Source organism: Sus scrofa, chromosome 10 (genome assembly GCF_000003025.6).
Source record: "Sus scrofa isolate TJ Tabasco breed Duroc chromosome 10, Sscrofa11.1, whole genome shotgun sequence".
NCBI classification, from domain to species: Eukaryota; Metazoa; Chordata; class Mammalia; order Artiodactyla; family Suidae; genus Sus; species Sus scrofa.
The window spans coordinates 33,177,531-33,201,104 of NC_010452.4; the positions used below are offsets into that span (position 1 = coordinate 33,177,531).

At 43.1% G+C, this 23,574-nt stretch overlaps 1 protein-coding gene across 1 annotated transcript in view; it reads right to left on the reverse strand.

Annotated features, from left to right (window-relative positions):
• Positions 1–23,289, reverse strand: part of NFX1 (nuclear transcription factor, X-box binding 1) — a 74,360-nt gene extending 51,071 nt beyond the window's left edge. Inside the window, 4 exon segments of the mRNA XM_021064702.1 lie at positions 3,330–3,407; positions 5,849–6,007; positions 17,933–18,937; positions 23,097–23,289. Coding sequence (XP_020920361.1) covers positions 3,330–3,407; positions 5,849–6,007; positions 17,933–18,937; positions 23,097–23,217 — 1,363 coding nt within the window. The 5' untranslated portion in view covers positions 23,218–23,289.

Below are 23,574 nucleotides of genomic sequence, written 5' to 3' on the forward strand. Positions count from 1 at the left end.
TTCCCTTCATCTTCCAAGGTTCTGCATAAGATCCCTTTTCACTCATTACCCTTTCATCTATTAGCATCTTTTTTTTTTTTTGGCTGCACCTGCAGCATGTGGAAGTTTCCGGGCCAGGGATCAAACCTGTGCCACAGCAGTGACCTGAACCGCTGCAGTGACAACACCGATTCTTAACCTACTAAGATAGAGAACTCCCTACTGGTATCTTTTCTATTGCTCTCAACTGAGTCTATCATCTCTAAATCCTGATCTTTCTTTCTTCTTCTTTTTTTTTTGCTTTTTAGGGCCACACCCATGGCACATGGAGGTCCCCAGGCTAGCGGGTCAAATTGGAGCTGTAGCTGCCAGCCTACACCACAGTCACAGCAATGAGGGGTTCAAGCTGAGTCTGCAACCCACAGCACAGCTTATGGCAATGCCGGATCCTTAACCCACTGAGCAAGGCCAGGGATCAAACCCGCAACCTCATGGTTCCTAGTTGGATTCGTTTCCGCTGTGCCACAACGGGAACTCCCCCTGATCTTTCTTTATATATTCCTAACTCCCTGCAGAACATCTCTCACTGGATGTCTTACTCCTCCAACTCAACATTTCTAAACTGAACTCACTGTCACCATCAAACCTGGCTCCCTTGACCTGCCCTCTTCTGTTCTTGCTACCACCATTTCTAAAAGCATAAAACTGGAGCTACATTTGGGTTCCTTTCTCACTATTAATTCCTATTTACCTTTGAAATTTTACCTAATCCCTTCCTTTCTGTCCAACTTTAAAACCCATTAGAGACTTTTACTCTTCTTCATCTGGATTATTATAAATCCCCAAAATGTTTAGATCCATAAGTACTCTACTAATTGCCTGCCACCAGACTAATCTTCATAAAGAATCACATCAATGGCCTCAGTGGCTTCCTCCACCTTAACAAATGAAGTCCCAACATCTAGGCCTGACATGAAGAAGTCAGCCCTGGAGTTCCTAATCATGGTGCAGCAGAAATAAATTCGACTAGGAACCATGAGGTTGTAGGTTCGATCCCTGACCTCGCTTAGTGGGTTAAGGATCCGGTGCTGCCATGAGCTGTGGTGTAGGTCCCAGACACGGCTTGGATCCCACGTTGCTGTAACTGTGGTGTAGGCTGGCAGCTGTAACTCTGATTTGACCCCTAGCCTGGGAATCTCCATATGCCGCAGGTGCGGCCCTAAAAACCAAAAAAAAAAAAGAAGTCAGGCCTACCTTTCCAGTCATCTCCTACTTCTCTGCTTCATAGATCCTGAGTTCTATAACTGGATGACTCTCATTTCTCCCAACAGATCCTAAGCCTTCTTGGGATCCAAGTTTTCAAGCCCAGCTCAACTCTACCGTCTTCATGAAGACTTCCCTTAATCATCCAGCTAAAAGTCACACTCACCCTAAAGACCTCCCCAGACCCTGTACAGCATCAAGTTAATTGTGTCTTAACTCTTAGACTCTAAGTTCTGGGAAGTCAATGAATAGTCTCATTCCCCTCTGTGTATCATGGTATCTGATACATTAATAAGTACTCAATAAAGTATATTAAACCAAGGGTCTCCTTGAAGAGCAGGGTGGGGTAAATCGTCAGGTAATATAAGCCCATTATTTGCACCCCCACACCATTCTACCTCTCTCAGATCATCTTGACCTTCACCCCACATTCCTCTACCTTCTTAGGGTCTCATATCCAATTTATCAGTGAAGGCTTTAACAAGATTTTAAATTTCATTGTGGTGCTTTATGTTCAAAAATCCTTTTAAATAAAGTAATTAAGCCTCGGTGTTGGTCTTATTTGTCCAATTTTCAATTGATCTCTTGCTTTCTATCAAGCTGACTTCCAAGCAGTATATTCAAGAATATTCTTTCCTTCAACTAATACTAATTTAGTGTTTACTAAGACTCGGATTTCAGCAATAAGACATAAAATACCAGCAGATTCTGGAAAAAAGTGGCCAAAATGAGAGAGGAGATAAAAAAGGGGGAAACTTCTTTTGGAAGACGATGGTTGGGGTCAGATCTTGAATGATACAGGAGATGAAGATTTAAAGAAAAGGGGAAGAACATTGTAGATAGTTGAGTTCACAAAGAGATTGAGTCTAGAAGTTAAAGTGTTGATGATCAATGACTGACTCTTGGTGAAAGCTGGCAGTTATAACTGGAAAAAGAGAAATATGAGAAAATTAGAAAAATAAGGAGAGCAGGTAGAAAAGAAATAGAGCTAGAGGGATTTCAAGAAGTGAATGCTCAGGAGTTCCCATCGTGGTGCAGTGGAGACAAATATAACTAGGAACCATGAGGTTGTGGGTTTGATCCCCAGCTTCGCTCAGTGGGTTGAGGATCTGGCATTGCTGTGAGCTGTGGTGTAGGTCGCAGATGCAGCTCAGATCCCGAGCTACTGTGGTGTAGGCCAGCACCTGCAGCTCGGATTCAGCCCCTAGCCTGGGAATCTCCATGTGCCGCAGGTGCAGCCCTAAAAAGCAAAAAAAAAAAAAAGTGAATACTCAAAAACATTAAGGACAAAAAGGTTAAGAATTTATAAATTAGCATTGCATTTGGTCAGGAAGGGGTCACTGATGACTTCTAAATACAGTTTCAGTGACATAATGAGGACAGAAATAAAAATACAATGGTCCAAGAAGGGAGACAAATGATTAAGAAACAAAATCTGAAAAATCAATTGCCAAATGGTCAAGGTTAGCCATTACAAGATAGGAATGAAAGGGGGAAACAAAAATACATGCAGGAAAATAGGTTAGCAACAGATAATGAGCATCTGGATCACAGAAAGTTTTTTTCCTAACACATGAAAGAACTAAACTACTTAAAAACAGGAAGAAGCATTCCATAAAGGGATAGGGCGTAAGGATAGCGTTTGTAATGCTGATTTATAGAAAATCTCTTTTTGTTGTAAAAGACCAATGACTGATTTCTTGGATTAAAATAAAGTATACTTCATACTTCACCACACTCTTTACTCATGTTGCTCAAATCTGGAATTTCAAAGCTGTTACACTTAAGGGTAAGAAGAAGCCCATGTCTGTACCACCTCTGCCATCCAATCAGCTCTGATCTAAAGCTAAGACCAAGGAGTCCTGGTGGGTCATGATGAGAAGGCCCATCTCCAGAACAGTCTTCCAAGAGCACAAAGGCCTGTGACTCAAGGTGTGTGATACACTACATGCATATGATGTCATGAAAACTGTTGTAGCTTTGAAGTCTTATTACTAACTTCTAAAACATGGCCAACATACATCCTGTGCTGGGAACTGAGATACAATGTGGAAGAGACTCCGCTGTATGCAAAAAAAAAAACTCACCACAGAAACAAGCATAGGTATTAGGAACATGTGCAGAAACATTTTGACATGCAGGGCACCTCCAACCACTCTGGCCATCTGTCAAGAAAAATGAGAGGAAATAAATGTAATTCCCCTAAAAGAGCATGTGTAATTTTTTTTTTTTTTGTCTTTTGTCTTTTTAGGGCCATACCCAAGGCATATGGAGGGTCCCAAGCTAGCAGTCGAATTGGAGCTGTAGCCACTGGCCTAAGCCACAGCCACAGCCACACAGGATCTGAGGTGTATCTGCGACCTACACCCAGCTCATAGCAATGCCAGATCCTTAACCGACTGAGCAAGGCCAGGGATTGAACCTGCGTCCTCATGGACACTAGTCAGGTTCGTTAACCACTGAGCTACAATGGGAACTCCTGAGCACACATAATTTTTAAAAATTTAAATCTATAGGAAGCCATAAAGAAAAAAACAGGCTCATAATACTGAATGCTTTGCTTAAATATTGCATTTAGGCTTATACTTATAAGGACTTCAGATATCATAAATAAAGTGGGTATCCATTTTATTAAAAAAATTTTTTTAATTAAAAAATTTATTTTAGACCCTGGAGTGTGGAAATTCCCAGGTGAGGGATGAAACCTGGGCCATAGCAGTGACCCATGCCACTATTGTGACAATGCCGGATCCTTAACCCACTGAGCCACAAGAGAATTCCTGTTGGTTTTTTTTTAATTGAGATAAAATTAACATATAACATTGTATAAGTTTAAGGTACATAACTGTGTTGATTCGATACATTTATATATTACAATATGATTACCACCACAGTGTTAGTTAACACCTTCATCACTTCATATAATTAATATTTCATTTTTTGGAAGAATATTCTATTATTTTTAATATCAAAGTAAACATTTGAATCTTGGTTTGAAAAAAAAAAGTAGGGTAAAATATTTGAGTATATGCATGAAAACCCAGATGTCTTAAATTAGAAGAGCCAAAGTTCAGAAAGCATTTTATTAATAACATTTGCATTATACATAAATACTAGTATACTTTGTGCAACTAGAGATTCTCATACTAAGTGAAGTCAGAAAGAGAAAGACAAATATCATATGATATCACTTACATGTGGAATCTAAAATATAGCACAAATGAATCTAACTAAAAAATAGAAACAGACTCAAAGACACAGAGAACAGACTTGTGGTTGCCAAGTGGGTGGCGGTGGGAGTGGGAAACACTGAGAGTTTGGGGTTAGCAGATGCAAACTATTACATTTAGAATGGATAAGCAATGAGGTCCTACTGTACAGCACAGGGAAGTATATCCAATCTCCTGGGATAGACCATGATGGAAAGAACATAAAAAAAGAATGTGTATATACGTATAACAGAGTCACTTCGGTACAGCAGAGATTGGCACAACACTGTAAATCAATCATACTTTAAGAAAACAAAAAATTCAAATACTAGTATACTTGGGAAAAGCCCACAAAATACTATAGAGAAGACCTGTTAAAGTAAAAGCAACTTCAACATCCTAAGGGTAAATTAATCAATTGCTTTACAAATTTTCTGAAGCAAACTAAACAAGAAATGTTTTCTAATGAATAAGCTACAAGGATATATAGTACAATACAGAGAATATAGTCAGTATTTTATTGATTGATTGATTGATTGATTGCTTTTTAGGGCTGCACCCAAGGCATATGGAAGTTCCCAGGCTAGGGGTTGAAACTGAGCTACAGCTGCTGGCCTACACCACAGCCACCGCAACAGAAGATCTGAGCCGCCTCTGTGACCTACACCACAGCTCATGGCAACGCCGGATCCTTAACCCACTGAGCAAGGCCAGGGATCAAACCCGCAACCTCATGGATCCTAGTCTGGTTGGTTAACCACTGACTCACACAGGGAACTCCTAGTCAATATTTTATAATAACAATAAATGGAATATAACCTTTAAAAATTGTGAATCGCTATGCTGTACACTTGAAACTTACAGGAGACTGTAAGTCAACTATACTTCAATTTAAAAAAAACTGTAGAAAAACTGACAGAACACTGTAAACCAGCTAGAATGGAAAAAATAAGTTATTATAAAATAAAAAATAAAATAAAATACCCCCCACCAAAAAAACTGTTTTCTATAACTGCCACTTAGGTAAAAGCTACCATTTTCAGTCGAACTAACTCTGGAGGTTCAGTGGGTTAAGGATCCAGCGTTGTCACTGCTGTGCCTCTGGTTACATCTGTGGCATGGGTTTGAATCCTGGCTTAAGAACTTCTGCATGTCGTGGGCACGGCCAAAAAAAAAAAAGTGACTGACCCTGTTGTACCCTACATATATTTTAGTTTATGTTTAGCTGGTTTAAGATTTATAGCTTAATAATGGTCATCTGAAACATGTGATCAAGGCAACATACATTCCCTGCAGGTAAAATACTCAGGAGGAATTAAGTGGTATTTTTAAAGCTAAGTTTAATACCTGAAGATATCACATGGGTGAGAATAACTACTAAGAAAGAAATGACTGACCTGCTTGAGACGCTGGAGACCTTGCCCATTTCTTTATGCAGTTCAAATGAAACACATGGTAACAGCTCTGACAACTCCACACAGGGGCTGTGACACGAACCAATTCACAGCACACCATGCACTCATATTTTTCTGTAGTCAGCTGTTCAATTAGAGAACCTGTTTAAAAAAACAAACAGATAAATGCAGAAAAACATTCCTTACTTTAGTCAACCAAGGATCAGCAAGGCATTTGAGAGAAGAATTCAAATGCAGAGGAATGCAGAGGTTTTAAGGGATGCCTAATTCTGCGTCAGGTGGCTATTGAGAGTTTGAGACCAGGAAGGGGCAAGAATATGCTGAGGTAGAGGATTTAAGAAGCAGACATTAAGGTAGGGATTTTCACAATTGAGGAAATGTTCCCAAGAAACTGCCCAGGATCCGACCAGAGTAGCCAAATGCCCCTAACACATAGCTTGAGCATTCAGAGGGGCAGCGTACTATAGCACCTTGCCTTGCCCTGTCTGAAGCTACCACATCTATGGATTCAGGCTAGGGAGGGGCTTGCAAAGCTGCAGTGGTCAGGTACAAGAAACCTAAACCTGGACAGGATCCAACAATCCAAGGTGGAGAGACGGTTCTAGTAGATGCCCTGAAAAGTCTTTAGTTGACAGACCCACCAAAGACAGCAGTGACAATGCTGGATCCTCAACCACTAGGCCACCAGGGAACTCTGAAAGCTAACATTTTAATCAGTTCATAATATTAGCTTCCTAAGATTACTTTGTTTGTCCAGTTCAATGTCAAAAGAAATAAAGAACACCAAAACTGTAATCTCTACGAGGCAGGACCAGTGTATGTGCCTTGCTCACTATAGTATTTCTAGTCCCTGGCATATATTAGGCGCTCAGTATTATTTATCAAATGAATGGATGAAGGAATAAATGAGGATCATCTAGCCTGTTCCATAGTCTCTCTTCTTAGAAAGTTTTAGACTTTGGTTAAATTTCTGGGATAGCTTTTTTGCTCTGGGGAAAGCCTGGAATAAAGACAATCTGAGTGGCTAATTAAAGGGAAATCTACCTGCTTTAGACATAGATGAGCACATCTTAAACTGAATTCATTATAAAAACAGAAGAATCAGACTTAGATTCTTCCTTTTTTGTTGTTGTTTTTATTTTTTTTTTTTAGGGCTGCACCCGTGGCATGTGGAAGTTCCCAGGCTAGTGGTCAAATCAGAGCTGCAGCTGCTGGCCTACACTACAGCCACAGCAATGTCAGATCCGAGCTGTGTCTGTGACCTACACCAAAGCTCATGGCCATGCTGAATCCTTAACCCACTGATAGAGGTTCTTATCCGAGTCCTCATGGATACTAGTCAGCTTTGTTACCACTGAGCCATAAAGGGAACTCCCTTTCTTGAAAGTAGGGATACCCTACCCTGCATAGGTTAACATTTCTGAATAAAAGTTAATTATACCAGTTACCTTGCTACACGTGGAAGATTCTGCAGGGGTAAGTGAGGGAAGAGAGAGCTCATTATACAGTAAGATTAAGTTTGAGCTATCTATATAAGAGGCTGATGGAAGCAGAGGAATTGTCTGTGAGAATTATACTTGCAGTGAATTTTATAGAAAATGCCTGTTGGCCATTCCAAAATAGAAGTAAGTTAGAAGCAAAGGACACAGAAAGATAAGTGAACTAAAGGACACAGAAAGGCAAGTGAACTATGGGACACACCCGAGAATACTAAAATTGACTATTGTTTTGATTTTTACCCTGAAGACTGTCTTTATTTTACTGTTTCTTATTCATTAAGTTTATTGCTTGTTAATAAATAATTATTGTGGAAGTTCCCTTCGTGGCTCACCAGTTAACAAAACCAACTATGATCCATGAGGATGCAGGTTTGATCTCTGGCCTTGCTTAGTGGGTTAAGGATCCGGCATCGCTGTGAGCTGTGGTGTAAGTTGCAGGCGAGGCTCGGATCCTGCACTGCTGCAGCTGTAGCTCCAATTCAACCCCTAGCCTGGGAATCTCCATATGACATGGGTGCGGCTCTAAAAAGCAAACAAATAAATAATTATTGTGATGTTTCTAAGTCCAGTCACAGTGAAATTTGACCACCAGGATGCACACATATTTAGTTACATGGTGACAGGTGTCAACTTTAAACAGCCTACAAATTATTGCTAAACCCATTCCAAAGGCCATCTCTCTCATTCCATGTTCAATATGTCGGCAAATCCTGCTTGCTCTACCTTTGAGATATATTCAGAATCCCACCTCTGCTGCTAACACTCTGGTCTAAGCCACTATTTACTCACCTGTTATTACTACAATCACCTCCTAAATGGTCTTCCTACTTCTGCCCTTGCCCACTTCAGTCTATTCTCACCACAGCAGCCAGAGGGAGCCCGTCAAAATGTAAATGAGATGACGCACTCTTCTGCTCAGAACTTGCCAATGGTTCCTACATCACATGCCTGTGAAAGCCTTACAAAGGCTTTGTCACCGCCTGGTCCTCACCTGTGATTCCTCTTTCCTTAGGTTACTACTCCGGGATGACAATGGCCTCCTTTCTAGCCCTAAACTGGCAGGCAGATTCCTAAGGATAACTGATATACTAACAGATAATGGATATCAGTATATGTATAACTGATTTACTTTGCTGTACACCTAAAATGAACACAACTTTGTAAGACAACTATACTCCAATAAAATGTAATAAAAAATAAAACAAAACTCCAAACAACCAAAAGCAACTGTGATTTGAAAAATCCAAATGTAAAAAGACATTTTTGAAGCAAACGAGGAAATTCAATTGTGGACTGAGCAGATCTAGATGATTTCAAGGAATTATCACTAATTTTGATAAGCATAATAATGGCAACATGATTATGTAAGAAAATGGCCATGTTTAAAAATAGATATACACTGGAATTTCCATGTGGCTCAGCAGTAATGAACCCAACTAGTATCCATGAGGACGCAGGTTTGATCCCTGGCCTTGCTCAGTGGGTTAAGGATCCAGCATTGCTGTGAGGTGTCGCAGACATGGCTTGGATCCTGTGTGGCTGTGGCTGTGGTGTAGGCCAGCAGCTATGTTCCAATTCCACCCCTAACCTGGGAACTTCCCTATGTCGTGGGTGCAGCCCTAAAAAGAAAAGAAAAAAATAGATGTATACTAAAAAGCATATGAAAGTGAAATAAACTGATATCTGGAATTTACTTTAAAATATATCAGCAAAAAAAAAAGAATAAATAAAACAAATGGGAGATTGTTTAAATATTAATGTATATCTATGGCACATTACATATTAACTTAAAATAACGTTTTCAGAGTTCTTGTCGTGGCTCACCAGTAACGAATCTAATATCCATAAGGATGTGGGTTCAATTCCTAGCCTCACTTGGTGGGTTAAGGATCTGGCATTGCTGTGAGCTGTGGTGTAAGCTGCAGATGCAGCTCAGATCCCATGTTGCTGTGGCTGTGGTATAAGCCAGCAGCTGCAGCTTCAATTTGACCCCTAGCCTGGGCACTTCCACATGCCTCAGGTGTGGCCCTAAAAAGACAAAAATAAATAAAATAAAATAAGGTTTTCAGAGTTCCCATTGAGGCTCAGCAGGTTAAGAACCTGACATAGTATCTGTGAGGATGTGGTTTCAAGCCCTGGCCTCACCTAGCTCAGTGGGTTAAGAATCCAGGATTGCCGAAAGCTGTGGCATAGGTCACAGACGCAGTTCACATCGGTGTTACTGTAGCTGTGGTGCAGACTGCAGCTGCTGCTTTGATTCAACCCCTAGCCCCTGAATTTCAATATGCCACAGGTGCAGCCTTGAAAAGGAAAAAAAAAAGGGTTTTCAAAGATTGAGTAGGAAACCATTACATTATCATAAACAAAAAGGATAAAAATTTAAAAATAATTTATATCATTTCAACTATGTAAAACTGAGCATTGACAAATTCTTGGAGTTCCCGTTGTGGCTCAGTGGTTAACGAATCTGACTAGGAACCATGAGATTTTGGGTTTGATCCCTGGCTTTGCTCAGTGGGTTAAGGATCCAGCGTTGCCGTGAGCTGTGGTATAGGTTGCAGATGCGGCTCAGATCCCACATTGCTGTGGTAGGCTAGCGGGTACAGCTCCGATTAGACCCCTAGCCTGGGAATCCCCTTATGCCACAGAGGCAGCCCTAGAAAATGCAAAAAGACAAAAAAAAAAAAAAAAAAAAAAAAGAAAAATTCTCTAACAATAAAAAGTTAAAGCTGATTATATCTGGATGGTGGGAATAAAAGTTATTTACCTTAGCAAGTTTAGTAAGCTACGTTCTTGAAGGTAAAGCAGGTGTGTGTGTGTGTGTGTGTGTGTGTGTGTTGGCTGTGTCCATGGCATGTGAAAGTCCCCTGGCCAGGGATCAAAATGGAGCCACAGCAGCGATAATGCCAAATCCTTAAACGCTAGCCCACCAGGGAACACTATGGCAGCTGTTTTTTAAAAGCTTATACAACATAAGCATAGTCAACATATTCAAGATAGTCTTGCTGAATCTGAAGCATATGTCAGACGTCACATTCATTTATGTGAGTCTAAGGCTTGTGGCAGTGCTTATCGACTGGAAGTAAAGGATTACAAGTCAGCACAGCATAGAGGCAATAGCTGAAAGTATAGAACTGATGTAATCTCCCAATGAGATCTACCAAGTTAAGAGAGAGGGCTGAGATAAAGCCCCAGGAAACACCAACATTTAGGGTCGAGGTGGAGGAAGAGAAACATGAAGTCACAAGCAGCAACAAGTCAAGCAGAACAAGGAGGACCAGAAGTTTGAGGTACTAAAGGAGTCAAGGAAGTTATATTTCAGAAAAGATCCCTTTGTGTCAAACTCAAAGGGAAGTTCAGGATAATAAAGACTGTGTCATTCATGACCTTACCAGTAACTCTCTGAGTCAAGATGGTGATGCTGGCAGAAGACTGAGAAGTGAATCAAAACAGGGAAAAGGCACAGAGCAGATGACTCTTGATTAGACTGAATGGAAGGAAAGAAACATTCTTGGCAGGTCACATAACAGGGAATTTTTTCTTTTAAGAGAGCAGGACAGACTCGAGAAGAGCTTCAGGCTGAGAGCTTGGAGTGGTAGGTGTGAAAATGAAAAGGTTGGTAGAAGGCAATAAAGGCGCTCTCAGAATAAAAGAAAAGAAAGAACAGGCCCAGATGGCTCTGAGTTGTTTAGAGAGCAAAAGGTTGAGAAAATTATACCCTTTCTCAGTGAAACAGGAGGCAAGGAGGTCCGCTGAGGCTGAGAAATGAATGTTAGGAAGGTCTGAATAAGTGTGGAGAAGGTTTGGAGTAGTCTTTGGTGAAAATGGGAAGGATAGCTACCCAAGATCACATAAGGGGAAACTAGAGGTGATGAAAGCCACCTGAAGTTGGAGACCACTATTCAAAAATACTTACTGGGCATTTACTATGTGCCAGGCACTCTTTAGACACTAAGGATATACAATGAACAAACACAAAAATCTTCTGCCCTTAAGAAGTTTATTATCTTGTGGAGAAAGATAGCCAATAAGCAAATAAATAATAAGTAGCATCATCAAATAGTAATAAGTGCAACAGAGAAGGAAAAGAGAATGCTGGCAGTTGGGGAAGGATTATAGATTTAAACAGGGTGATCAGGAAGGCTTCTCATAGAAGGTGAGTGAATTTGCAGCAGCACCAAATCTGTACTGTTATACAATTTCCTGGAATGGCATTCTGTCACCCAGATGGGACAGATCAGCTCAACTGCAGCATCAGTCCAGGGCTGGGATTCTGCCAAATGTCTTGGTGAAAGGATACTACTTCGAACAACCTACGATAAGGCGTAGACTGAAGAGGGAATGAAGAAGGGTAGGAGACAGACAGAACTGGTGGTGGTGTGGAGGTGGAATGAATGTGAAGGTCATTGCAGTTGACAAGATCAAAGAACCTGAGGATGGCATAACCCCTACGGATCGCTGAAGTCACCCACAACAACAGCAGAATTTACAGTAAATCAGTAGTTCTCAAACCTAAATGTGCATAAGAATCACCCAGAGGCTTGTTAAGAGACTTCTGGGCATGACTCCCAAAATTTCTGTTTGGTAAGTCTGAGGTGAGGCCCAGACTTGTTAGTGAATGTATTTCTAACAAGTTCCCTGGTATTGCTGACGGCTATTGGTCTGGGACTATACCTTGAGAACAACCGTGGTAGAGAAAAGAAACAGACTAAACACATTAATAAATGAGGACTGGCGTTGGGGAATTTGGAGGCTAACAGATGACAAAGATAAGGAAACATGGGAGGTGATGGAAATAAAAGGTCACGTAGGAAGTTCCTGCTGTGGCACTCGGGTAACTGAGGAGGCATGGATTTGATTTCACCCCCCCCCCGCCCCCTCCTCCACACAGTGGGCTAAAGGATCTGGCATTGTCGCAGCTGTGGCTCAGATTCAATCCTTGGCCCAGGACGTCCATATGCTGCAAGTGTGGGCCTTTAAAAAACAAACAAACAAAAAAAAAAGGTCATTTAGAAGCTTTAAAAGAGTAGGAATTTTGATACAAAGGTAGAATAACAGTTTAGAAATGCCACTGGGAAAGGAATGTGCCCTTCCCATCTTTCAGAAATTAAGCTAAGAGAGATAAGGAAAAAAAGCAGGCTCTGTGAAGAAAATGGTGAATGGAGAGGTCATAGGGCGATTAAGAGCAGGAGCACAGCAGAAACCAATTAAGGATACAGGGGATTTTGTTACCAGAGGATGAGGAATCCAGACAGTATGGGAGGACCAGACAGTGCTACGTTCTCTCAGTACACAGTGAGAGGAAGCAAAGCCCCCTGATAGCCATGGAGACTTATATTTGGGGTGATCCTCTCTTTCCATTCTAATCAAGCTTTCATCTCCACTGCTCCACCAAAAGTGCTCTTATTAAGACTAATAACCTTCACATGGCCAAATCCAGCAGTCAATATGTAATTCTCCTTCTGCAGCAATAGCATTTAGAACAACTGATCACTCCCTCCTCATGGAATAATCTTTGGTATTTAGAACATTTCACTTCCTAATTCAGCTGCCACTCCTTCTCCATGTCCCTTACTGAATGCCCATCTTCCATCCAGGCCTAGGTAGGCTCCATCCTCAATCTTTTTTTCTCTAACTACACTCACACCTTAGGTGACCTCTAGTTCATTAAACACCATCTCCATACTGATAATTTCCAAATTTAAATCTCTAGACCAGATTTCATCCCTGAATTTCATATTCAACTCTCTATTTAAAATATCTGTTTGGGGAGTTCCCATTGAGGCACACAGGAAATGAACCCAACTAGTATCCACGAGGATGAGGGTCTGATCCCTGGCCTCACTCAGTGGGTCAGAAATCCAGCGCGGCCATGAGCTGTGGTGTAGGTCGCAGACACAGCTCAGATCCTGTGTTGCTGTGGCTGTGGTATAGGCTGGCAGCTGTAGCTCCAATCTGCCCCCTAGCTGGGAATTTCCATATGCCAAGAGTGCCGCCCTAAAAAGAAAAGAAAAAAGTCTATTTGGTAATCTAGTAGGCAACTCAAATCTAACAAATTTAACCAAATTCTTTATCTTTCCTGAATAAGGAGACAAGCAAAACATACGCAAAATACCTTTTTCAAGAAGGAAAGATTAAGAAATTGTCACAGGAGTTCCCATCGCGGCTCAGTGGCTAGCAAACCAACTAGCATCCATGAGGACTCGGGTTCGATCCCTGGCCTCAGTGGGTTAAGGATCTAGTGTTGCCGTGAGCTGCTGAGATCCCAAGTTGCTGTGGCTCTAGCGTAGGCCGGTGGCTACAGCTCTGATTGGACGCATAGCCTGGGAACTTGCATATGCTGTAGGTGTGGCCCTAAGAAGACAAAAAGACCAAAAAACAAACAAACAAAAAAAGAAATTGTCACAAATCAGAGGAGACTGAGACACGTGATAATTAAATGCAATGTGGTATCTTGGATTAGATCCTGAAGCAGAAAAAGGATATTAGTGGAAAAACTAGAATCAAATAAAGACTGAAGTTTAGTTAACAGCATAGTAGCAGTGTTAATTTCTTAGTTTTGACAAAAAAGATGAAAGCTTTCCATTAGAAGAAGCTGGGTGAAGGACACATGGGAATTCTCCATATAATCTTTGCAGCCTTTCTATAAATCTACAATTAATTATTCTAAGCTAAAGAGTTTGAATGACTAACATTACTCTCCTCTCCCAGGCATTTCCACTTTGATGTGTGGCAGTTCTAGTCTCTGCACCACTCAGACACAACACCCTGGCTTCATCCTCGACTCCTCTCATCCTCCTGCATCCAACAGCCAGTGTATCTGCAAACCCTGTCAGCTCTACCCTCCAAACACATTCAAAGTCTAACCAATTCTTACCTTTCCCACCACTACGACCTCAATCCAAGTCTCTATCAACCTGAATTACTGAAACGGCCATCTAAATCTTCCTTCGTTAGGGCCTATTCTCCATAGCAGGCTGGGCGATCATTTCATTTTTTATTTTTTTTGGTGGGGGGCCACACCTGTAGCACAGGCCGCACCTGGAAGTTCCCAGGCTAGGGGTCAAATCGGAGCTACAGCTGCTGGCCTATGCCACAGCCACAGCAATTCGGGATCCAAGCCGTGTCTGCAACCTACATCACAGCTCACGGCAATACCGGATCCTTAACCCATTGAGTGAGGCCAGGGATGGAACCCGTGCCCTCATGGATGCTAGTGGGATGCTTCCGCTGAGCCATCTTAAGCAGAACTAGCTCTAAGAGCTTCCCTTGAGCCAGCCCCTGTGATTTCCCTGACCTCCTCTCCTACCCACCACTTCACTGCTTACAATGCCCTGAGCCCACCCCAATGCTATACTTGCCTCTCCTTCTGCCTGAAACTCTTCTCCAGAGGTACACTTCTGCACTTCCTTTTGGTCTCTTGTTCAAACATCTCCTCATCAAAGAGACCAACCTATGTAAACTGGTGCCCTTGGTACTTTGTCCTCTTCACCTACTTTCTTTTTAGCTATTATCACCACTTGACATTAAATATTTAAGTGCTTTCTGTCTTCCCCACCAAAATGTAAATCTCATTAGTGCTGTATTCCCAATACCTAGAACAGTGCTTGCACATAGCATTTACTCAATAAATATGAATGTTTTCCCAAGAAAATGCTGGATGTGAGGCCAAGAGAGATTTGTTAGGCAGAACTCTAGGATGGCCTCCAAGATTCCCACCCTCTGGTGCCTGTATAATCTCCCCCTGAGTATGGGTGGACTTGAGCTACTCAAGAGAGCCCTTTTAAAACAGTCTAGTGATCAGAGACAGAAAACAGAGAGATGTAAAGAATCTGGAGCAAATGCTTTCCTGTAGGTCTTAAACAAGCAAACTACCATGTTGGGAAGAGGGCCACATGGTAAAGAATTGTGGGAGACCCCTCGGAGCTGAGAGTGACTCCCATCCAACGGCCAGCAAGAAAGTGGGGACCCCAATCCTACATCCATAAGGAGCTAAATTCTAACAACAACCAGTGAGCATCAAAAAGGACCCCACACCTCAGATGAAATTGCATCCTTGGCTAAATTTTAGTCCTGTGAGATCCTGAGTAGAAAACTCAGCTAACCTGTACCCAGACTCCTGACTCACAGACAATGTGACATAGTAAAGTTGTGTTATCTTACTTAAGCCACTACATTTGTGGTAACCTGTGATGAAGCAACAGGAAAATATTAACCAGACTTGGGAATTCAAGAACAACTCTGGTATAATAATGCCTTGGTTCACACACAAATTGAGGTCCCAAAAAGGACTGCCTGGTGAAGTGAATAAGAACTAGAACTCAAGCCAGAGTAAAAGTAGGCCTGAGCAGATGGTGGCTCCATGTATTAGGCTGTATGTCACATTAAACTGGAGTAAGACCAGAATGGCGAAGGTCCATGAAGAAGAGCTGGCAAAATGAAGCTATTTAGCCCAGATAAAATATATACTTAGGGCAAAATGAGAAGTGTCTTCAAATACTGCAAAGAGATGATTTGCAATGAACTGGGGGGCAGGGGGTGGGCTGTGTGGAGAAAGACTAGCTGCTGTGTAGCTCCAGAGGACAGAATCTGAACCAGGGGACAGAAAGTATTTTAGGAAAAAAGTTTTCCATTCAATATAAGGAAGTACTGGCTAATAAAGCCGAATATCCATTGTGTTCTAAAAGCAATAGAGACATGAAAATGAAAGGAAAGATATAATTTCTGCTTTCTAGGAGCATATAAACTAATGGAGGGCACTGACATACAAACGTATGACAGTTTCCAGTGGTAAGTGCTATGAGAGAAGCATATATGTAAGAAAAAAACATATCACAGGGCTGGAAAAGCTTAATGCTAGTAGAGGTGAAAAAAAGTTTTCTGGACACATGACTAAATTATAGCTTTTGAAAAATGAGTAAGAATCTGGAGTTCTCATCACGGCTCAGTGAAAATGAATATGACTAGTATCCATGAGGACACAGGTTCGATCCCTGGCCTCACAGAGTGGGTTAAAGATCTGGAGTTGCTGTGAGCTGTGGTATAGGTCACAGACGTGGCTTGGATCCTGAGTTGCTGTTGCTGTGGCTGCGGTGTAGACCAGTGGCTACAGCTCTGATTTGACCCCTAGCCTGGAAACTTCCATATGCCTCGGGTGCAGCCCTAAAAAGACCAAAAAAAAGTAAGAATTCACCAGTGAGCTGAGTAGTAGACACTGTAGACAGGAGTTCCCTGGTAGCTCAGTGGGTTAAGGATTCGATATTGTCACTGCTGTGGCTTGGGTCATTGCTGTGGCTCTGGTTCCATCCCTGGCCCAAGAACTTCCACAGGCTGTGGGAGCAAGACAGTGTGGATAGAAGGAGCCATGCGCAACATCATGGAAAGATAACAGTATAGAGTCCAGAGAATAAAATGATGTGGAGAATGAGGCAGCAAAAGATAAAGCTGTCAGGTAAGGCAGAAGCCAGAATCTGTAGGTGATGAGAAAAAGTGAACAGAATTAAGCAGGGGAGTGACACAATTCAACATGTGTTTAGAAAGATCGCTTTCTGATGCTGATGTAAGAGGTGAACTAAAAAAGAGAAACTGGAGATGGTGAGATTAGCTAGGAATTCTTGCAGATGAGGAGATAAGAGATAATGCAGGGCGGAACCAGGACAGGCAGTGTCACCATCCCCTACCTGTGCTTTCACAACTCCAAAAAAACATCCTGTAGCCAAACATCTATACCACTCATACCTGCATTTTTTAAAACTCTTACTGGCAGTTCCCTGGTTTTCTAGGGGTTTAAGACTTGGCGCTTTTTCACCGCTGCAGCATGGGTTCAATCCCTGGTGTGGGACCTGAGATCCCACATCAAGCCACTGCACACCACAGCCGAAAATAAATAAGTAGGAGTTCCTGTTGTGGCTCAGCGGTAACGACTAGTATCCATGAGGACAAAGGTTTGATTCCTGGCCCGGCTCAGTGGGTTAAGGATCCCGCATGTCTGTGGTGTAGGCCAGCAGCTGCAGCTCTGATTTGATCCCTAGCCTGGGAACTTCCATATGCCACAGGTTTGGCCCTAAAAAATAAAAAATTTTAAAAAAGTGAGAGTTCCCATTGTGGCACAGCAGAAACGAATCTGACGAGTATCCATAAGGATGTGGGTTCGATTCTTGGGCTCACTCAGTAAGTCAGGGAGCCACCACTGCCATGAGCTGTGGTGTAGGCCAGCAGGTGTGGTGCCAATTCAACCCCTAGCGTGGAAACTTCCATATGCCATGAGTGTGGCTAAAAGGACAAAATAAGTAAGTAAAACCTTTACTGAATCCTTATTTTTTAAGAAAAAAATTCCTTATTTGTATTTGCTCATGACATATAAAAACTAAGTAAGTGGTTACCTATTAGAGAGGGGAGCAGGTAGTGGCAGGACCCACACAGATGATGAACAAGGACAGAAGGGTACTTTTTACTGTGTACCTTTTTACACTTGCTGGTTTCCAAATTGTGTGAATTTATTACCTACTCAGAAATTAAAATTTGAAAAAACAAAAGAAAACATTTCCACCCATCTAGGTAGATTTACCTGTGTGTGTTTCCACATTCTTCAGCAGGTGGTTCTGTTTGCCTCGGGGGAAAGATGTTACCTGAGGATCCTGCCTCCTTACGGCACATTTCTCTAGGTCAACCCTTCTGGAAGACTTGTTGATGACTGCCAAGTTCTCACTGTCACAGGCAGATTTTGCTGGTCTTTCATTAAGATTATCTTTTGGAATGGAGGCCGTGTTGTTTCTGAATCCTATGTTTGTATGTCGTTGGCCCTCCTGTTTTGGTGGATTCCTGCCTGGTCGTGGCCTGGCCCCCTCCACTTCCCAGGGAGGCCTCTTCTGTAGGTATCTTTTCTGCTCGCTGCGTCTGGCCCCAGAGCCATCCACTATTCCTTTTCTAGAGGATGTATCCGAAGAATCAGGCTGGATAACCCCCACAGGTTTGGTGTTTTCAGATCCTGCATCCTCAGGTTTTGGAGTCAATCTGTTACCCCACTCACTTTTGAGCTTCCCCTTGACTTTTGGTCCTCTACCATAGCTGTATACAAACTGGGTTGCTTTTTTGGGTTTTGCTCCTCTGGGGTCTGCACCGACAATTTCCTTCTCACTCTCAGACGGGCTGTGCTCTCTGAGGTTGGTCCCACTCTCGGACTTGGCCACGCTTTCTAACCCAGCTGCTTCTGAGGTCTGGTCAATGAGACTCTGTGCTCTCTTAACTCTGATGTGCTGCTTTTCACTCTTCAATTTCTGCCAAGGGTGATTCTGAAGGCCATGGCTCTTGAGTGATTTATTAGAAGCAGAGGATTGGAAAGAAGTCTGTTGATTCTTAGGTTTGCTTCCTGAAGGATGATAACTGTGCTGATGAAGAGCAGAAATGTCATCATAAGGAACTTGCCTAGAAAGGTGGCAGGGAGGTGGTGAACTGTAATTTCTTCTACCAATCCTATTAGAATCTAGTCTCCTTTGACTCCCACTGTTTAGACCAGAATTTTTTCTCTCTTGAGGAATGAACTCAGCAGCATCTGTATTAAATTTAAAAGTACCTAAGACAAAAGAAACAGACATTCAAGTAAAGAAATTAATTGGTCACCCATGCATCCCTAGAGACTGTAGGCCATATTTAAAGTTATTTTCCTATGGACTTTGTTTAAAACCATCTCTACACAGGACGTATGTGTCCTGTGAAGTGGTGGTTTCAAGGTGCTTGTGGATGACTGATTCATCATCCCACATTCAGCAGCCTTAACAACACCTTTGCTCAACTGCTAAGTAAATCTGCCCACCTGGGCCATCAGGCATTATTTATAAATATATTTATTTTACTAAGAAATGTAGGGAGTTCCCGTCGTGGCACAGTGGTTAACGAATCCGACTAGGAACTATGAGGTTGCGGGTTCGATCCCTGTCCTTGCTCAGTGGGTTAACGATCCGGCATTGCCGTGAGCTGTGGCGTAGGTTGCAGACGCAGCTCGGATCCTGCATTGCTGTGGCTCTGGCGTAGGCCGGCGGGCTACAGCTCCGATTTGACCCCTAGCCTGGGAACCTCCATATGCCGCAGGAGCGGCCCTAGAAATGGCAAAAAGACAAAAAAAAAAAAAAAAAAAGAAATGTAAGGTCAGCAAACAGTTCAGGGGTGAGATATCAATCAGCAAGGTTCATGTGGTCTTTCATTGTGTAATATTAAGTAAACAAGCTTTGGATTCAGTCACAATCAGTTTAAAGTCTAGCCCTCCAACTTATGACATGAGCTTAAGGATATCACCTGATTGCTTTTAGCCTTAGTTTCCCCGTCCATGTCAAAAGGTGACAACACTATTTCAAAGGATCATTGTGGAATTTAAGTAAGATTTCCTATAGACAGTACTTAGCAGGATGAGTACATCCCATGTCTTCCCCCAGGAAGAGACCTTGGGGTTTCCATACCCAACCTCTGTAACATGCCCAGAATCTCAGAGTCTCAAAAATTGAGCATATACCCCTTCAACCTACTCATTTTCTACCTGCAACATACTTTTTTTAAAGTCAACCCAGTCTCTTAAGTTCAAAGAGGAAATAATTTGCCTAAGGCTAAGAAACCAGTTTGTAGCAAAGTCAGAACTATGTAGCACACAGAATATTCTATGAATCAATAGGGCCTGGAAGACGGGTTTAAATCCCTGCCCATCATTTACTGTGTCTTCATGCAAGTTACCTAATCCTAGTAATGAAGATAGTAAGAGTACCTACACCAAAGGGTTGCTATGAAGATTAAAGCAAGCCTAGTAACATGTATAAAGGGGTTAAAACAGTGCTTTGTTACTGCTGTTAGGACTATAGACTATCCAAAACACAGACCTGGCCACAAATGGGTGTGCTGCACAGCCTGCGGGTTTTAGATTTAATAATAAACCCTGGAGTTCCCGTCATGGCGCAGTGGTTAACGAATCCGACTAGGAACCATGAGGTTGCGGGTTCGGTCCCTGCCCTTGCTCAGTGGGTTAACGATCCGGCGTTGCCGTGAGCTGTGGTGTAGGTTGCAGAGGCGGCTCGGATCCTGCGTTGCTGTGGCTCTGGCATAGGCCGGTGGCTACAGCTCCGATTCAACCCCTAGCCTGGGAACCTCCATATGCCGCGGGAGCGGCCCAAGAAATAGCAGTAATAACAACAACAACAAAAAAGACAAAAGACAAAAGACAAAAAAAAAAAAAAAAAACCCTAACATTAATTAGGTACTTAACACGTGCCAGGCATGATTCTAAGCACTGTGCACACGTCATTTAACCCCTACATTCCTCATGAGAAAAATGAGACCAGGAGAGGGTAAGCAGCTTGACCAAGGCCACAGGAGTATTCCAAAGTAGATTCAGGATTCCACCCCAGGCTATATGGCCCTGGAGATGACACTCTTACACCACGGTCCATTGCCAGAGGTTGGGTAGCAGGTACCATAGAAACGTGTATTTAAGAACTGATCGAGACCATAAAGGTCACAGGGTAACCTCTCATTCAATCCATGATTTGTCTTGAAAACTTTCACAAAGGCGAGACCATAAAGGTCACAGGGTAACCTCTCATTCAATCCATGATTTGTCTTGAAAACTTTCAGAATTCTGGGGATGATGTGGAGGACCTGACAAAATGGCAAGAGGATCAGACGAATTCAGAAGGTGTGCCAGAAACATAAGAGATAACTTAAAGGGAGAATGGGAAAGCTTAGACGAAGTGGGTGTTGCGTAGTCCTGCCCTACTTGAAGACGGTGGTAAGAGGGGCAGAGAAAACATCAGTAAAGTTGTCCAGAATAGCCTGGTAAAGGATGAGAAGAGGGCATTCTCATGTTAAGCAGCAAGGAGTTGATGCAGCTAGAGAATCTACACAGGGCAGCCATCTATTCACACACAGTGTATGTTCCACCAGGCATGGGGTAGTAGGCAAAGCCCTCAGAAAGACCCTTAAGGGACATGAAGAAGGGGAAAAGGGCATACAAGGAAAGTGGACACAGAGATCAAAGACACCTTTATTTTTTCAATACTTTAAGTAGCTGGAAGTTACACAACAAATAGGATGTCTCATCCCCAAGGCTTGGCCATAGTGCCAAGAGGTACCCGAGATCCATAACACCATGGTAGGTGACCAATAGGTGGGTGGAACAGAGTAAGGGGAAATACAACTGTAGATTAGAGAGTCCGGAGGCAAAGCTGGTGCTGGAGAGTCTGCCCCTGGGCAGAAAGATATCCCCTGGACTGGGCTGCTGTTCTCTTGCAAAAGGTAAGAGAACTAAACCTTAAGTGGGATGGACGTGTGGGCTAGAGATGATGCTGAAATAATATGGAATTGGAACCATGGCAAAAGCAAACTAAGGCACAGGAGACAGAGTGGGGAGGTCTTTGGACTAGTGGACTTTGCCTCAGTAGATGGGGGCAGAGGTTGTAACCTAGAACACAACACCAAATATCAAAACTATGACTCACTACTAGCCCCACTCAATTCTGCTTCAAACACTGAAGGATGTAGAAATGGGCCAGAAGTGAGTCTAAGGTTAGGAAGACTAATGAATCCAATTTAGAGGATCTAGGAAAAAAATGGGTGGGAGAATAACAAAACACCAGCCTAAAAAGGAACCCCCTCCAAGATGACTTAATACCTGTATCAGGACAGGGGTACATAGATGCAGTGTGTTATCCAACTTTTTTGACCAAGACCCATAGTAATAAATACATTTTACCTGCCACCAAGTACACAAATACATATATACTCTTTTTGGTGCCCCAACAGCTGGTAGGTAGCAGAACTAAGTCTTAAATTAATGACTGTTCACAAACCTCGTGTTGCAAATTGCTGCCCCCTTTCTCAGAAACAGTGGGTCAGGAAATCAAATCACATAGTGGATTGTGACAAGTATTTTTTTCAAACGAAATATGTATTAGAGTGCATTAGAGATAGTAAGGAAAACTATTGCTTCCTGAAACTTTCGGTTCGCTTTCATATTTAGTTCTGTGTGCACTGAGGTCAAGATGGAAAACGCTCCTTTTCGGTCACTGTCCAAAGAGTTTGGAAAACAAAGATCTAACGTACCTTGAAGGAAGTGGAAATGGGTGTTACATTAACAGCCGTTATATTAATAACAAATTCGGCTGCCTGCACACACAGAGACAATTCCAGTAGAGGAAGTAACAGGTTACAGTATCGGCGGGAACCTTCGCAACAGTTGATTTATTTACTCCTAACTCAAAGATGAGGAAAACACCCAGTCACACTGTGAGCTGCGGCAGGGTGAGAATGGAAACCACAGGTCTTTCGCTCGCGCTCGCAGTGCTGCCCCAGGACACACGAGTACTCCTGAAGTACAGCGCGCAAACCTGCCTCGCGTCAAGAGCCCGCCACCGTCAAGGGCGGTGACCCGACTGACGCCCGCCTGTCGGATATCCGTGCGGCCGCTGCCCCAGGAAGGCCGAGATGAGCCCTGAAGAGAGCGGGATACCCACATCAACGCCCTGGGACAACCCCGCTCTCTGAGGAAAACCAGCTGCCGAGCTTCTCCACACGGTGGAAGATGGTTAAGAGATCTGTATGCAAGACGCGCGTGGCTTGGCCCTTCCGAGCCACTATCCCAACCCTAGGACGCGCCACTCTCGCGATACGAATGGCCAGTGCCTTAGGACTCGTCACTGACCCAATTTCCGCTACTCGCGAAGGGCCCAGTCCCGTGAGGGCCAGGACAGTACCTGAGACAGGAGGCGCCTCCGCCATCCCGTGCCGCAACACCTGAGGCGAGCCCTGCAGCCCAGCAAGCGCTGTCACCCGGTCACGTGCCCTGGACTTCCGGCGCCGGGAGAATATTCGCATCCGCGCGCCCGGTGGACGGCCACAGAGCTTGCGCGGCCTGTGGAGACTGTGTGGTGCGTCATGACGTCAGATAGACGCACCAGGCGTAAGGCTGAAGGAAGAAACTAGTGGCTGTGGGTGACTAGGTCCCGGGAGGGTAGGCGTGCTGGGGCTTGCGTAATCTATCGTTTTCCTTTTGAGATTCGCTGTGCTCTCCTGCTACCGTGCGCTTTTATTCCGCCACCCAACCGGCTTCACCTGGTTTTCCGGAGTCAGCTCAGACATCACCGCCTTACTAGAGTAATTCTGACTTAGGGTTAAAATAAAAACAAGTAGTGGAAAGGCAGCCTGGAATCTAACTTGCTCTGAAAGTTGTGT